Genomic DNA, 17,234 nt, shown 5'->3' with positions numbered 1-17,234 from the left:
TACCCAACCACTGTGCCATCCCTGATGCTTCCCAGGGCCAGGTTGAACCCAAATATGCAGTATGTGGGCAGAGCAACTTAACTGCTAAGCCAAACATCCACCCTTATTGCTGCTTTTTGGTAATTATTTTATTGAGATATAATCCATATGTCATAAAATTCATTCATTTAAAGTGTTGAATTCAATGGTTTTCAATAGATTCAGAGTTTTGCAACCATCACAAATTTTAGAAAATCATCATCAAACTCAAGGAAAGTTCTGTGTTTCCTTTAGCAGTCACACTCCACCCAACTCATGATCCCCCTCTCACAACCCCCTGCTCTACGTTTTAGCTCTACAGATTTTTCCATTCTGGAAATTTCATATAAATGTAGTCATATAACAAATGGACAAGTGGTCTTTTGTGATTACTGTCTTTCACTTAGAATAATATTTTCTTTCTTTTTATTTAAAAGATTTATTTTATTTATTTTACTTTGAAAGTCAGAGTTACACAGAGAGAGGAGAGGCAGAGAGAGGGAGAGAGGTCTTCCATCTGATGGTTCACTCCCCAATTGGCCACAACAGCTGGAACTGTGCCGATCCTAAGCCAGAAGCCAGGAGCTTCCTCTGGGTCTTCCCACACGGGTGCAGGGACCCAAGGTCTTGGGCCATCTTTTACTGCTATCCCAGGACACAGCAGAGAGCTGGATCAGAAGTGGAGCAGCCGGGACTAGAACCGGCGTCCATATGGGACGCCTGCACTTCAGGCCAGGGTGTTAACCTGCTGCGCCACAGCGCTGGCCCCATAGAATAATATTTTCCAAGATCCCTCATGTTGTACTAGGATGTATCAGTATCACATTCCTTCTTATTGCCAGATACTTTTCCATTCATTGATATAATACTTTTCATTTATCCACTTGTCAGTTGATGGACTTTGGGATTTTTCTACTCTTTATTATTAATAATGCTTCTATGAACATTTAAGTGCTCATTTTTGCATGAGCATGTTTTCAGTTTTCTTGATATATATCTAGGAGTGGAATTGCTGGGTCCTATGATAATTCTGGGAATTTTATGTTTAACTTTTTGAAGAACTGCTCAGCTATTTTCCCTTGTTACTTTCGCGCCAGCCGTGTATGCTGCTTCCGGTTTCTCCATGTCTTTATTGACACTTGTGATTTTTAATTTGTTGCTTAAAAAAAATTATTGTCATTCTCGAGTTTGTGAAGTGGTATCTGTTTGTGGTTTTGACTTTTTGAACATTTTTCATGTGCTTATTGGCTATTTGTGTATCTTCCTTAGAGGAATGTATATTGAATTGCCCTTTTTTAAAAAAAGATTTATTTATTTACTTGAAAGTCAGAGTTACACAAAGAGAAGGAGAGGGGGAGGGAGGGGAAAGGGAGAGGGAGAGGGAGAGGGGGAGAGGGGGAGAGGGGGAGAGGGGGAGAGAGAGAGAGAGAGAGAGAGAGAGAGAGAGACAGGTCTTCCATCTGCTGGTTCACTCCCCAGATGGCCACAATGGCTGGAGCTGGGCTGATTCGAAGCCAGGAGCTAGGAGCTTCTTCTGAGTCTCCCATGTGGGTGCAGGGGCCCAAGGACTTGGGCCATCTTCTACTGCTTTCCCAGGCCATAGCAGAGAGCTGGATCGGAAGAGGAGCAGCTGGGACTAGAACCAGTGCCTATATGGGATGCTGGCGCGGCAGGCGGAGGATTAACCTACTGCACCATGGCATTGGCCCCAAGTGGATTGTTAGAGAGAAAGGTCTTCCATTCACTGGTTCACTCCCCAAATGGCTGCAATGGCTGGAGCTGAGCAGATCAGGAGCCAGGAGCTTTTTCCAGGTGCAGGGGCCCAAGCAGCTGGGCCATCTTTTATTGCTTTCCCAGGTCTTAGCAGAGAGCTGGATCAGAAGAGGAGCAGCCGGGACCATAGCCAGGGGCCATATGGGATGCCAGCGATGTAGGCAGAGGCTTTACTGACTACACCCCAGTTCCAGCCCTGTCCTGATTTCTGACTGTTTTATTTTAAGGTTTTATAGTTTGGGCTCATATTTAAATCTTACAACCATTTTCAGTTTATTTTTGTAAATGCTGTAAGGCAGAGGGTCAATTTCATTCTTTGTTTATGAATATCTGGCTGTCCCAGCACCTTTTGTTGAAAAGACTGTCCTTTCTCTGTTGAATTACTTTGCATCCTCACTGAAAATCAGTAAAACGAGGTTTTATTTCTGTTCTGTTGACCTATATGTCTGTCTTTATGCCAGTACCACAATATCTTGATTGTGTAGCTTGCATAGCAAGTTTAAAACTGGGACATATAAGTTCCCAACTTTGTTCTTTTTCAATCAGTGTTGTCTATTGTTGATTCCTTGAATTTCCACAAGAGTTTTAGAATCCATTTTTCAGTTTAAGCAAAGAAATCATCTGGGATTTTGATCGGAGTTGAATTGCATCAGATAAGTTTTAAGAGTATTTCAATCTTAACAATTTTATTTTCTGATCCATGAACATGGGAGATCTTTCTATTTAGTTAGTTCTTCTTGAATTTATTTTTTTAAATAAAGATTTATTTATTTACTTGAAAGTCAGAGTTACACAGAGAAAGAAAGAGAGGCATAGAGAGAGCGTAGGTCTTCCATCTGCTAGCTCACCCCCAGTTTGCTGCAATGGCTGGAACTGTGCTGATCCGAAGCCAGGAGCCAGGAGCTTCTTCCAGGTCTCCCACGTGGATGCAGGGGTCCAAGCACTTGGGCCATCTTCTACTGCTTTCCCAGGCCACAACAGAGAGCTGTATTGGAAGTGGAGCAGCCTGGACTCGAACCGGCACTCACATGGGATGCCATTACTGCAGGCAGTGGCTTTACCTGCTATACCACAGCGCTGGCTCCAGTTCTTCTTGAATTTCTTTCAACAATATTTTGTAATTTTCAAAGTATAAGTTTTGCACTTATTGTGTTAAATTTATTCATAAATATTTTATTCTTTTTGATTATATTATAAATGGAGTTGTGTTTGTAAGTTCATTTTTTAAAAAAGATTTATTTATTTTATTTGAAGGGCAGAGTTACAGAGAGGCAGAGAGAGAGAGGTCTTCTATCTGCTGGTTCATTCCCCAAATGGCCACAATGGCCAGAGCTGGGCTGATCTGAAGCCAGGAGCCAGGAGCTTCTTCTGGGTCTTCCATGTGGGTGCAGGGGCCCAGGGGAGTTGGGCCATCTTCTACTGCTTTCCCAGGCCATAACAGAGAGCTGGATTGGAAGTGGAGCAGCCGGGACTCAAACCAACACCCATGTAGGATGCCAGCACTTCAGGTGGCAGCTTTACCCACTACGCCACAGTGCTGGCCCCAGATAACGTTCAATTTCAAGGAGGGTATACTATCATCTAAATCCTTAATATGATCATTTTTATGTATACATCCCATCCTTTCTCAAAAGTTATCTCAAACTGTATCTTGCTTATCTCAAGAACATTGTTGAGCCAGACTTTGCATGGAGGATACAAAGAAATAGAAACCTTTCCTGCTCTAGAAGAGACACAGACATAGTGACAAAAAGTTCTTTATGGGCTATTCAAGTATTATAAAACATTTGCTAGAAATTCCTAGAATGTGTAGAGGATTGACCACAGGAGTGGTCAATCCCGTGGGCAGGCAAGGGAAAGAAAAGGAGAGGTTTTGTAGAGGCAACAGCTTTTGTTTTTCCTTGTGAACGATGCCTACGTGTTAGCCAGCTGGATGGGCACGAGACGGACATTGCAAGATGAAGGAGCAGAGGAGGGGGCAGTTCTGAACTGGAAACAGCCTGGGGGAGTTCAGACAAATGGCTCAAGTGTAAGCAGAGGGGGTAAGAGAGAGCAGCAAGGGGCTACAGAGTTCAGCAGGAGCCAGATCCCTGGAGGCCCTGAACGTCATGTTAAGGAAGCTGGGTTTTTCCCTGAGTGCTGGTATTTTCTTTCAAGTGTGGTTCTTGAACCCCTGTGGTGGAATGGCTCGAACGCAATCAAAATGTGATTTTGCAGATTTGCTGCAGAAGAAGCTCTCAGAGTCCAGGTGTCTTTTATGTTTCCCTGTTGATTCTGTTGATTCTGAACTTCCCCAAAGTTCCAGACATTCTGCTTTAAGGGTAGAGGGAACTGTAAGAGTGTTCAGTGAGAATGGGATGGGATTGTATGGAATGATAACATGTCAGATTCACTGTTCAGTAAAATGCTGGCTCAGTGGGAAAGAGATTCAGGGAGTGAGATACCAGAGACACCCTCTCAGGGAAGCCTACGTCAGCACTAGAGTGAAACTCAAGTAGAATAAAGAATATACTGGCTGGGGCCGGCTCTGTGGCATAGTGGGCTAAGCCTCCACCTGTGGTGCAGGCATCCCATATGTGTGCCAGTTCAAGTCCCGGCTGCTCCTCTTCTGATTCAGCTCTATGCCTATGGCCTGGGAAAGTAGCAGAAGATGGCCTGTGTGCTTGGGCCCCTGCACCTGCATGAGAGACCCAGAGGAAGCTCCTGGCTCCTGGCCTCAGGTTGGCCTGACTCCAGCCATTGAAGCCATCTGGGGAGTGAACTAGTAGATGGAAGACTTTTCTCTCTCTCTCTCTCTCCTTCTCTCTGTAACTTTCTCTCTCAAATAAATAAATAAAATCTTAAAAAAATATATCAGTTGATCCTTGAAATCATTGACACCTGTGCATCTGGACTATCCAATGTCAAAACCAATGTCTTGTATTTGATTTTGTGTGTCTAGTTTGGAGAATAGTAGGAGGCTAATGATGCAAACAAAGAAACCGATCTCTTGCTTTCTGCCTGCCAAGTGGATGCAGTTGAAGTCATGTACGTCAAACTTGTGTGTGAGATGAATCCACTGTATGGCAGCTGAGAGAGTGAGCCTAAACCGAGGGTACGAGTTGGGGCAGAGTGTGGAGCTGAGGGAAGAAAACAGGCCGATACGAGAGAGATGTGGAGAGTGAAAGGCTAGGGCTCAGTCACTGACTGGATGAGGGATTTGAAAGCAAGGGGAGGGCTTAGTTTCCTGGTTTACATAACTAGGTAGATAATGATACTGTTGGTTGAGATTAGAAATGTGAGGAGAGGAATAATTTAGATTGTTGAATTTGAGATACAAATAGATTATTCATGTGTTCATGCTGGCCTGGAGGTGGGAGAGTGCTTGGGCTGAAAAATCTTTGCACCATCACACCAGGTATTGATGTCAGGAACAGGAGTACGTGTGCTGGGGATTGACTTTATTGGACTGGAGTAGAACCCGGAAAGCAGTATCAGGCTTTTCTGAGTTTCCCTACTGAATTTATCAGGCACCGAGGCTCGAGAACCACTGGTGTGCAATAGCAGAGAAGGAACTGTTGTTCAAGAGAAAGAGATGGAAGTAAGGATCCGTCCGGGGGAGCGAGAAGGAATAGAGAAGAAAGATGAGGAGTTGGGGAAAATGTTCTCATGAAAGCCAAAGGGGAGCGGTCAGCGGAAAAAGAAAGGGGTGGGGGTGGGTGGGTGGGGGTGGGTGTCAGCCATGGACCTGGAAGAAGCAGTTGGTTTGCTCAGGCAGTTTCTGAGAGTGCTGAAACTTCACGTGGCATAAATGGAAAGTAAGGAGAATGGAGACAATGTTATGAAGGCAATGTCCTTCCTCCCTACCTCCCTGCTTTTTTGTTTGTTTTCCAATGGGAAAGATTAATGTATTAAAAGGAGGCAGAAAAATCTTCTTGTTACCCTGGTGGCCTTTACCACCATTGAGCACGTATTGCATGAAAGTCGGCCACTCATTGTATCAGACTTGATTATATACCATTCCTCACTGTTTCTTAAGGGCTGTTCTTATCATTCTTGTTATAGACTTAAGTGCAGGGCCCATTTCTTAAACCTCTTTTTTTTTTTAAAGACTTATTTATTTATATGAAAGGCAGAGAGATGGAAGAACACATAGGAAGAGGGAATATGACAGAGAGAGAATCTTCCATCCACTGGCTTGCTCCCCAATTGGTGCCAACAGCCATGGACAGGCTAGGCTGAGGCCAGGAGCCAGGAACTCCATCTAGGTCTCCCACATGAGTGGCAGGGCCTTGACACTTGGTCCATGTTCCGCTGCCTTCCCAGGCCCATTAGCACAGAGCTGGATCAGAAGCAGAGGAGCCAGGACACGAACTGGCGCCCTGATGCGGGACACTGGCATCACAAGCAGTGGCTTAACCCACTGTGCCTTCAACGTCTCCAAGTCACATTCTCCCATACTCAGCACGGGGGCAGGGACGTTCTCAGGAAGTGTGTGCGCCCTTGACAAAAAGGGCCTTCCCCTTATTAATAAATGCTTCCCAGAAGGGGAAGTGATGCACTTCGATTACCAGATTTTTTTCACTCAAATAATACCACATATTTATTTTAAAAATATAAGCAGTGCAAATGGGTAAAGAGTAAAAAGTCTACCTTTTCCCCACTTCTAGAGACAACTACTGTTAAGTGTCTTACATATCCTGCAGACAAACAGGGACATAAAAGATGTTCAAAAAGTTCATGGGAAACATGTATCATTAAATAAAAACTATGCATGGGTTTCAAACAGTTTTTCACTGAAATAAAAAATAGCATTAAAAATTATTTGTGAAGCAGAGATACAAGCAAACAGACAGAGATCTCCCATCTGCTGGTTTACTCCCCAGACGCATGTAACAGCAGGAGCTGGGCCAAGCATAAGGCGGGAGCTGGGAATTCGTTCCAGGTTTCTCTCATGGGAGGACCGACTACCTGAGCCACCGTCTGCTGCTTCCCAGGCTCTGCATCGGCAGGGAGCTGGAGATGGAAGCAGAGCCCCATTCAAACCCAAGCACTCATATTTTGGATACAGACATCTCAGATGGTGTCTTAACCACTAAGCCAAATGCCCGCCCCAATAAACTCTTAGTTCCATGGACTTACTGAAATACTCTGGCATAAGAATGTACATCCCTTTGTCTTTAGGTCAAATACTTGAAGTCCTCATTCTCTAAGAGTCGGGATGAGAAGTCCCCATAAGCCGGCTGTCATGCCTTTGCTCTGAAAGCTCTAGTACTTTCTTCCCTGGCGTGCAGAGCCTAAGATACACGTGAGCATGAATAGGCTGCTCGCTTCTCCCGGAAAGCAAGTGGTTGAAGCTGGGACTGCAAGAAAATATTATTACTGCCTTGGGGCATGAGGGGAGGGTGGGAGGGAGCTGGGCTTGGGTGAGCTGTCTGACAGGTGCTGAATATGAAGGTTGTCTGGGCCCTGCTGAGTGCCACCACTTTCTTACCAACCCCGTATGCCTCTGGATAAAGGGCTCCAGTGTCCTCTCCTCACCCAAGGTCGGGAATTAGGGAGTGCCTCTGTCTCATGTGCCACCTCCTGCGGTCCCCAGAGCAGCTTGAAGTCACATCTGCTATTAGCATTGTGGCCCCCAGTCTCAGCACTGGGTTACCTAACTGGGCAGACCGAGGGGAGGGAGTCAGCTAGCTAACCTTTCTCCTCCAGCTGCATCTGTTACCCAGGGTCCCCGCGATGACTGCGGACTCTGGAATCAATGCTGATTCAGTCTCAGTGAATCCATGAAACCGAGCCAGGCTCTTCCCTTTAATAGGCTCTAATTTCCTCATCTATTAAATGGAGCTCACAACAATGACCAGCCTCATAAAAAGGAAAGTCATTGCTTTCCGTGGCTGTCGGGGCTTTATGGGGCCGGGTTTCTTAAGAACGGAGACCGTGTCTTACACCGATCTTCATTTAATAAATGAAGGAGAGGCACTGTCATCTCCAGTTTACGTTCAACACACTAAATGCCTCCCTCCGGCCTTGGTATTCAGCCACTGTCTGTTTATGCAGCCTTCCGGCACCTAAGCAAAGAAGCAGGAAGGTGATTTTTATGCACAACCCCTCCCCGCTTCCTTACAGCAATGGCAGCGATCTCTACATGAAATGAACAGTGCCGGTCTGTGGGAGGATCACCTCTGTTCTGGGGTAATGGTGGCAAAAATCAGCTGTGGTTTCTCCAGGACTTGCCCATGGGGGATGGGGGTTTGTCCTCATTGTCGTCACCTCAGGCTATGACACCTTTCTCCAGAACCTTCCATCATATCACAGTGAGGCTGGCGGAGGGTGTGGGTCATCTGTGCTGGTACTGACAGAGACAAGTGTAAATCGGCACAGGCTGGTGCGAGGCTAAGGGCCTGCTTCAGAGGAAGCAGATAAGGCCGTTATCACTGGGAAGCGATGAAGAACAGAACCTTGGAGGAGGCCCTCTTGCCTTGTCCTACTCCCCACCCTGCAAAAAATCATCAAAACCCCCGTCTTCACAGATGCCCGCAGCCCCATCTTTGGCTGTTCATTTCACTGGGTCAGTTGCCACTAGTGTGACACCATCCCTCCCACGGAATTGGTCCTTGGGGTGCCTCTGGCCCTGCCAGCTCCCTTTGTCCAGTCAAGCAGGCTCCTCCCCTTTCCTTTCACAGTTCGTCCTCTGCCCTGTCACTCAGGGCTGTCCTTGCCCCCAGCCTGAGAACTTGAGCAGCCTGCTTCCTATAGAACGCACTCTTGTCTAGGTTGCTTGTGGCCGATCTGGAGAAGAGGATTAAGAGAAGTAACAGACACGGAGTAAAGACCTGAGAAACCTAGAACCCTCCCCAGGCTCCTGCCCCTTGGAGCCTGAGTCTCCCTCTGAGGCCTCCTTGTTTTTGTCCTCTGCCTTGGTCCCCAGGGTGGAGAGGCCACAGTCATACCATCACCTCACTTGGTGCTCATCTTAAAGGTACAATAGCATTGAAAACTTGATGCTGTCTTCAGTTTTCTAATCAATGTTTACTGCTCACCTGCCAGGTCCTGGGTACTGGCCCATGAGCTGGAAATGTGGTGTTGGTCATGGTCCCTCCTCTTAGGAGGCTGTCAGCCAGGGAATGAGGACAGGTAATTGATGGACAAATCAGCGAGGAAACTTGATAACCACTCAGAGATGAGAAGGTGGCAAATCAGGATGGAGACGGCAGGAGGGGGCCTCTGGGTGTCATTTGAATTGAAACCTGCAGGATGGGGGCCAGGCCGTAGTGCAGTAGGTTAATCCTCCATCTGCGGCACCTGCATCCCATATGGGCACCGGTTCTAGTCCTGGTTGCTCCTCTTCCACTCCGGCTCTCTGCTGTGGCCTGGGAAAGCAGTGGAAGATGGCTCAAGTGCTTGGGCCCTTGTACCCATGTAGGAGACCCAGAAGAAGCTCCTGGCTCCTGGCTTAGGATCAGTGCAGCTCCGGCCATTGCAGCCAACTGTGGAGTGAACCAGCAGAAGGAAGACCTTTCTCTCTCTGTGTCTCTCTCTCACTGTCTGTAACTCTACCTCTCAAATAAATAAATAAAATCTTAAAAAAAAAAAAAGAAACCTGCAGGAGGACAAGGAGTCAGTTTTTCAGAGCAATGGGTAAACAGCTGGGTGGAGGCAACAGCAAGTGCCAAGGCCCTGCAGCAGTGTGTGGCGGGAGAGTGACACAGGGAGGGCAGAAGGGGTAAGCAGAGGCCAGAAAATGCGGCTCTAGGAGTTTATAGTAATGCACTTGTTTTTCTCTTTAATAGACTATCTGATATGTTACATTGAGAAGAGATTCCTACTTTTCTTTTAAAAGATTTAATTTATTTGAAAGGCAGAGCATCAGAGAGAGCAAGAGAAAGAGCGAGAGCGAGAGAGAGAGGGAGAGAGAGAGATCCTCTATCCATTGTTCATCCCTTAAATGGTCATAACATCTGGGGCTTGGCTTGTTTAAAGCCAGGAGCTAGGAACTCCATCCAGGTTTCCCACATGGGTGACAGAGGCCCAAGCACTTGGATCATCTTCTGCTGCTTTCCCAGGCCATTAGCTGGGAGCTGGATTGGAGTGGAGCAGTTGGGACTCAAACTGGCGCTCTGACATGAGATGCTGGTGTTGCAAGCGGCGGCTTTACCCGCTGCACCACAGCTCCAGTCCCAGTGCCTTTGTTTCATATTAGATGTCAAGGTTTTAGGCAGTGGAGGAACATGATATGATATGTATTTTTGAAAAATCGCTGTGGCAGCGTATGAAAAACATAGTTGCTTGGTCACCTTTTCAAAAAGTGTGCAGTGAAGGGCTGGTTGGTATCACCTTGTTTTAAATCAGTGATTGACAGTTGTGGGGAAAGATGTCACCCACCTCTGCACCAACAAGGAGTCCTGGGAAAGTAGCCTCTCCAGCCTGTGTATGGGGAGTCTGTTCTTCCCTGGGCCAGAGGTGAGGGAGGGAGGGGAGCAGGTTATGTCTTGGAGTGGACAGAGGGCCGGCCCTGCAGGGCAGGGGACACTGGAGCCCCCAGGGAAGCTATGTAAGCAGTTTTCTCGATCTCCCTGCGTATGGAGCTTGGCTCCATACATTGTGGAGATGGCCTTTAGCCCTGTAAATCTAGCTCTCTTTTCCTGGTTTATGGCTTTATGGTCTATTAAATAGCAATCTCTTGCCATCACTTATTTCTCAATGGTACTCAAGCCTAAGTTAAGCACGAGTGGGACAGATTGAAATACTCAGAATGGTTGTAGCAATACTGAAGACCCCAAGAGGAGTGTGATGGACTGGGGTCTGGCTGAGAATGTTCTAGCTAGCGTGCTCTCCCCAGCACTAGGCGCAAGACCGCGCTGGCACACTTCGCTGCTCTTAGGACGTTAAGTCTGTAGAATTACCTGCTCAGAAATACTGTAAGGAGTATCTGGGGAGGTGCCTTCCCCACCCACCATGTGGCTCCTGCTGTCTTTCCACAGTGCCTTTACCATTTCCGCTCAGAGAAAGGCATGAGAACTCCAAAGGAAAACTGAAGAGGAAGCACACCGTTCCCAAGATCCCTTTCAATCAGACTGCTGGGCTCTCATAGCCCTTACAAGGCAATGCTCAAAGCAGTGCACGCCCTGGCCAACCAAGGCTCTGCTAAGAGGATTTACTCCCACAGCCGCACCTGGTGAAGCTATACAGAGCACCAAATCTGCATCTCCAGCTTAATTCCTCTCCAGGAGCCTGAATTCAGTGTTTGACTGCCGGCTTGTTATTTCCTGGATACCCCACCAGCGTCTTGCTGTCAACATGTCCCAAACTAATTCATCATCTTTCCCCTTCCTGGCTTTCCTGTTGATGGCATCACTGTTCCCTCTGCTACCCTGGCTGGATACGTCTGAGTCACCCTTGACTCATCCTTCTCTCTTACTCTCTGGCTCAGATCCACTGCCGAGTCCTGTAGTATCTGTTTCCGTGATGTCGCTTGAATCTGTCCCCTCCCTCCTCTTGCCACCGTCCCTTCTCAGTGTGGGCTGTCATCACTTCCTCCCTGATGGGAGCTTCCTAACTTATTCCCTTACTCTTAACCCACCTCACACTGCTGCTCACTTAAGCCTCCTCAAACACAGATCCAGTTACATCATGCTCTTGCCCAAAGCCTACCACAGCTCCCCACTGCAGCCCTGTTAAATACAAACCATTCATACCATTCGAAAGTCACAATTCCTTTTCTAGTACTCCTTGTTCAATTTAAATATGCTAATCACTGGTGTGGAGCATGAATTATTTTTCTTTCTTGAACTCCCTGAATCTTTCTAATCTTGCAAAACCTGCTAAGATCTTATATTACTAAGTTTGGTATTACATGCATTTCTATACTTGTTATATCTCTTTAGATGTTTCAACAATCCTATTTTATTTCTCACATTTATTTTTGGGTATCTATGTGTACTAGACATTGTTCTAAAAGCTTTGCATGTGTGAAATAATTTAACACAGTTCTAATTGAAGCTCCATTTTACTAATGGTAAAACTGTGCTGCAGGGAATTTGAGTAGCTGGTTGAGATTCTGTAACTAAGAAGTGGCAGAACCAGAATTCAGAGTCATGTAGTCTGACCCCAGAGCCTACTCTTTTAACCACTGAACCCATGTTAGTCTTTGCTACCTGCATTCCTGATGTTATAGTTTGGATTTAGCTGATGCTTTAAAACTGACCTGAAACAGAAAGCTTGTGTCCATTAATGATCAGAAATATCAATGGCAGGTAGTGTGCAAGTGTAACTTGATATCAAGAGCTGACTTCAGGGCTTCCCAGGAAGTCCCTAAGAAGCTAAGAGGCTGCTTTGTGGTATTTCTGTCCCACTTGTTCTTCTGTTTTTCTCCTTCCAGTACATGGGCTGTATTGAAGTGCTGCAATCAATGAGGTCACTGGATTTTGGAATGAGAACCCAAGTGACAAGGTAAGAGACCAAAAATGAGAGAGGTTTTTAAGACTGTAGTTTGTTACGATAGTTTCTCCTTCAGGAATCACGTGCAAGCCTTCAGACATTGTGAGTCTTATTCACGTGGCTGGAGGGTAGAACATAACCCAGGGACCTTGGATGAGTGGCTTTATTTATCATGTGAAAAATTCCCCAACTGGATGGCAGAGCATCTGCATCCCATATGAAGATTAATAAGATGATGAATTATACAGAAATAGCTGGTTTCCCAGGTACCAAAAGTATTTAAAATGATGCCTGGAATTAGGACATTACTGAAGCTCAGATCTGCCAAGGACATAGCTGAAAATAAGACCAGACAAGAACTTTTAACAGCAGAAAGCCCAGACTGTCCCCTTTAATGGCATTCCTGGTAGGAGGACTTGCTCATGCCTCGTCCAGGTCCCCCTTCTCTGTGTCCAGGGAGCTGAATGGCACATTTGGACCAGGGGAGCTTTACCCAAGATAACCCCAGGCTGCTTTGGGGAAGAAATCAGAATCCTTGTTAGATTAAACTCAATTCAGAAGCAGAAATATAAGCCATGGCTCATTAAAGCCAAGTTCCAAGCAAGAATGGAAAGGAAAAGAAGTGAATGCTGACCTCTGACTCTGGGAGAAGAGTAGGGTGAGAGAGAGGAGCTGAGAGGATTGGGTTGATGAGTGATTCAGGATGAAGACTCGGGTGTCCACTGGACCTGGTGCTGAGGTGTGTCTGGGGAATGCCACTGTGCCATTGCAGACCACGTGTTCTGAAGGTGAATGCTCTCATTACAAAGAGAAGATAACTTCTTAAGGCTCATACCATGGAATTCTACCCTTAGAAAAAGCTTTTGTGGTCCAAAAAATTTAGGAAAAGAAACTGTTCACTTTTTGTTACTGTAACAAAATACCTGAGGCAGGCTAACCTTTAAATAAAAAGGTTTATTTTGGCTAGTGATTGTGTGGGTTCAAAAAGCACAATGCAGGCTTTGACGAGGGTCGTCTGTGGCTGCATCCCATCATGGCGGGAGCAGGTGCTTCTCCGTGTGTCTCTCTCCCTTTCCTATAAAGCCACCCACATTCAATCACAAGGGCTCTACTCTGTAACCTAATCTCATCACAGTACAATTAGCGTAGGACTTTGGGAACTAAACACTGGCTTGAGTTTGGGGAGAGAAATACTGAAACTGTAGCAGGAACCACATTGCTCTTTAGCAAAATCACAGTTTCCAAGAGTGTGGTTAAAACTGAGAGGTCCAGGCTGGCGCCGCAGCTCACTAGGCTAATCCTCTGCCTGCAGCACCGGCACCCCGGGTTCTAGTCCTGGTTGGGGCACCAGGTTCTGTCCCGGTTGCTCCTCTTCCAGTCCAGCTGTCTGCTGTGGCCCAGGAGTGCAGTGGAGGATGGCCCAAGTGCTTGGGCCCTGCACCCGCATGGGAGACCAGGAGAAGCACCTGGCTCCTGGCTTCAGATTGGTGCAGCGCACCGGCCGTATAGTGGTCATTTGGGGAGTGAACCAACGGAAGGAAGACCTTTCTCTCTGTCTGTCTCTCTCTCTCTCTCTCACTGTGTAACTCTGCCTGTCAAAACAACAACAACAACAACAACAACAACAAACAAACAGAGAGGTCCTGTGCTGTCGCTTGTGAAACTCCTATTTTATCTCAAGATTCTCTAAAGTTATCCAGCCCTAGAATAAACATAACGAGCATCTCAGAGATCCCTGGGGGTCCCTAAAGTGCATGTTGATTTGGACCCTCTGCCTTGTGATACATCAGTCTCTGTCTTTCCAAAGTTCTCCTCAACAATCCTTGTGCAGCCAAACAAATGAAATATAATCCTGGTTTTGTGCTGCTTTGACACTTGGTGCCTACCTTAGTCTCTGGCATATGGAAGATGCTCAAAGGATATTTAAGGAATAGATACATGGTTCCACCTGACTACACTTTCAGTATTTGCAGAGAGCTACAACATTTCTTCTCCCCTTCAAATATCTTTCACATTCTCGGCCCGTTCAATGATCCTTCAGTGACGTAGTTCCTAAACTGCTTCCCACTCTGTTAACTCCACTTTGAACACACACTGTGGGCCTTATTTCTTTTTATTATTTTTTTAAAATTATTTATTTATTTGAGAGACACAAAAGATGCACTGAGAGTGAGAGTTCCCAGCCTCCGAGTTCATTCCCTAAATGCCCACAATGACCAGGGCTGGCAGGAGCTGGGAACTTGATCAAGGCCTTCTATGTGGGTGGAAGAGATCTACCTACTTGAGCCATCACCTGCTGTCTCTAAGAGTATGCATTAGCAGGAGCCTGGAGTCAGGAGCTGGAGCTGGAGCTGGGGTTGGAGCTCAGGCACCCCAGTATGGGACATGAGAATCCTAACCTGTGTCTTACAGCTAAGCCAGGTGCCCACTCCCACTTGGATGATTCTTGACCTGAGAAAACCCTTCCTCCAATTCTTAGCAGACTATAGTTAAGAAGAAGAGGGTTGAGATCCAAGTACCTGGAGTAGGGGCATAGAAGAAAGGAGTGCCCACCGTCCTAACTTGAGTGCTCTGGTCTGTGTGTCCCCCCAGATTCACTGCTGAAATCCAAGTGGTGGGAGCATTTAGGAGATGATTATGCCATAAGGACAGAGTGTCAGGAATGAGACTAATAACTTTAGAAAGAGGTGTGAGGGAGCTGTTTGCCCCTTTTCCCATACAAGGATGCAGCAGGAGGTAACAACTGTAAGGCAGAGAGTAAGTATTCACGACTCCACGTTTGCTGGTACCTCCAGCTTGGACTTCCCAGCCTCCAGAACTGTAACAAATAAGTTTCTATGATTTATAAATTACTTCCTCTAAGCTATTTTGTTATAGCAGCAGGAGTTGACCAAGACACTGAGGGTGACTGCTTTTCTGTCCATTCACCCACTCATTCATTGGCTCATTCTCTTTCACTTATATATTTATGGAGTGCCCCTTAAGTGCCTGAAACCATTCAAGAATCCAGGGGCCAGTGTTGTGGCACAGTGAGTTAAGCTGCAGCCTGGCATGCCTGCATTCCATATTGGAGTGCTGGGTCCAGTCCAGGCTACTCTGCTTCCTGACCCAGTTCCCTGTTAACATGCCTGGGAAGCAGCAGAAGATGGTTCAAGCCCTTGAGTCCCTCTCTTATGTAGGAGACCTGGATGGAGCTCTTGGCTCCTGCTTTCAGCCTGGCCTAACCCTGGCTGTTGCAGTCATTTGGAGAGTAAACCAGTGGATGGAAGATATCTCTCTCTCTCTCTCTCTCTTTCTTTCTTTCTTTCTTTCTTTCTTTCTTTCTTTCTTTCTTTCTTTCTTTCTTTCTTTCTTTCTGTCCCTCCTTCTCTCTCTACCTTTCAGTAAATAAGTATATAAATAATTTTTTTAAAAAATTAAGGATTCAGCAGTGAAAAAGACAAAGCCTCTGCTCTCATGGAGCCTCCAGTCTAGCAGGGAAGACAGAATGTGGAAGGAAATAATTAAGTGTATCATGTACTTTCTGATAATAGGAAGTGCTGTCACTCTAACAATAAAACTAAGAGGACAGAGATGTAGGGAGTTGGCTTTGCAATTTCACTTTATAGTTAACAAAAGTATGAAAAAATTATTCACAATCCATCTAGACATAATGTCTTTTAACATTCTGTGGTTGGAGATATCTTTCTTGTCCTTTTCTTTTTTTCTATACATGAGGTTCCAATTATTTTTTATGGAAAATCCAAACAATGTTATATACTGTTTCTCTCTATTGAACTTTTTCCTGTTGCTAGATATTCAAAAATATTTATGTTGTGGTAAAATATACATAGTATAAAATCTATACCTTAACCGTTTTTAGGAGTATGGTCCTGTGTCATCGAGTGCATTCATATTGTGGTGCAACCATCGCCACTTCTCTCCACAGAACCTTTTTGTCTTTCCAAACTGGAAAGCTGCATACTCATTAAACAGTCAACTACCATGCTCTGCCCCTCCAGCTCCTGATAACCACCATTCTGCTTTCTGTACCTCTGAATCTGATTGCTTGAAGGACCTCCTGCAAGTGGAATCACAGTTCTTGTCTGTCGCTCCCCCTCTTCATGGAGGAACGACACCAAACCCTGCCTAGGCTTCATATCCGAGTCACGGCACCATTATGTCGCTCCCCCTCTTCGTGGAGGAACGACACTAAACCCTGCGCTGTTCTTTCGTCTGCTCGGCCCTCCCCGGGTTTGCTGCTGGTTCTTCCCAGGTTGGCTACTGTCCCCTCCACCTCCGTGGAAGGGCGGTTCCCCCTGGCCACTTTCCCCACTTCCGCAGGGGAGTGGCACACCGCCGGCCGGCTCTCTTGGGGGCTGCACAGGTGTTCCCCTTAGATGTTCCCCTTAGATGTTCCTGGTGCACGCCGTCTCTCTCCTCCTTTATAGTCCTCCTCTGCCAATCCCAACTCGGCTGCCCACACGCCAAGTACGCTGCTCTCCTCCAATCAGGAGCAAGTCCTACAGTTTATTGGCTGAACTGGAGGCAGCTGTGTAGAAGCTGTTTTCTTCTCTCCCAGCGCCATATTGTGGGAGAGCAGATGCATAGAATAAGTCTTAATTCCAGTAACTTAGTCTAGTCCGGGTTGCTCCCCACACTTGTCCGTTTCTGTCTGCCTTCAAGTATTCAGTATCTTCACAGTGTAGCATGAGTCAAAATATCATTCCTTCTTATGGCTGAGTACTCTCCCATTGTGTATATGTGTACTACTTTTTCCCTATCCATGAATCAGTCAATAGATATTTTTCACTTTTGGCTGTGTATCATTCTCTTATTTTTCATTATTATTTTAATAGAAAACTTTTATTTAATAGAAATTTTGAAAGCACAACTTTTGGATTATAGCAGTTCTTCCCCCCATAACCACCCTCCCACAAACAAACTATCCCATCTCCTACTCCCTTTCCCATTCCATTCTTCATTAAGATTCATTTTTAATTATCTTTGTATACAGAAGATCAACTTTACACTGAGTAAAGATT

At 46.0% G+C, this 17,234-nt stretch overlaps 1 protein-coding gene across 5 annotated transcripts in view; it reads left to right on the top strand.

The window, feature by feature from the left end:
• The window catches only part of SHC4 (SHC adaptor protein 4), a 144,515-nt gene that overhangs the window by 31,888 nt on the left and 95,393 nt on the right, over window positions 1-17,234 (top strand). For all 5 annotated transcript variants that reach the window (XM_089309464.1, XM_008269042.5, XM_070054157.2 and 2 more), the window contains exon 2: window positions 12,152-12,222. In XM_089309464.1, coding sequence (XP_089165590.1) covers window positions 12,152-12,222 — 71 coding nt within the window. The remainder of the gene's footprint in view (window positions 1-12,151; window positions 12,223-17,234) is intronic.

Source organism: Oryctolagus cuniculus, chromosome 12 (assembly GCF_051225735.1).
Source record: "Oryctolagus cuniculus isolate XC-2025 breed Fujian yellow rabbit chromosome 12, ASM5122573v1, whole genome shotgun sequence".
NCBI classification, from domain to species: Eukaryota; Metazoa; Chordata; class Mammalia; order Lagomorpha; family Leporidae; genus Oryctolagus; species Oryctolagus cuniculus.
The sequence above is the reverse complement of the archived record's forward strand: the minus strand, read 5'-3'. Positions and strand labels throughout refer to the sequence as shown.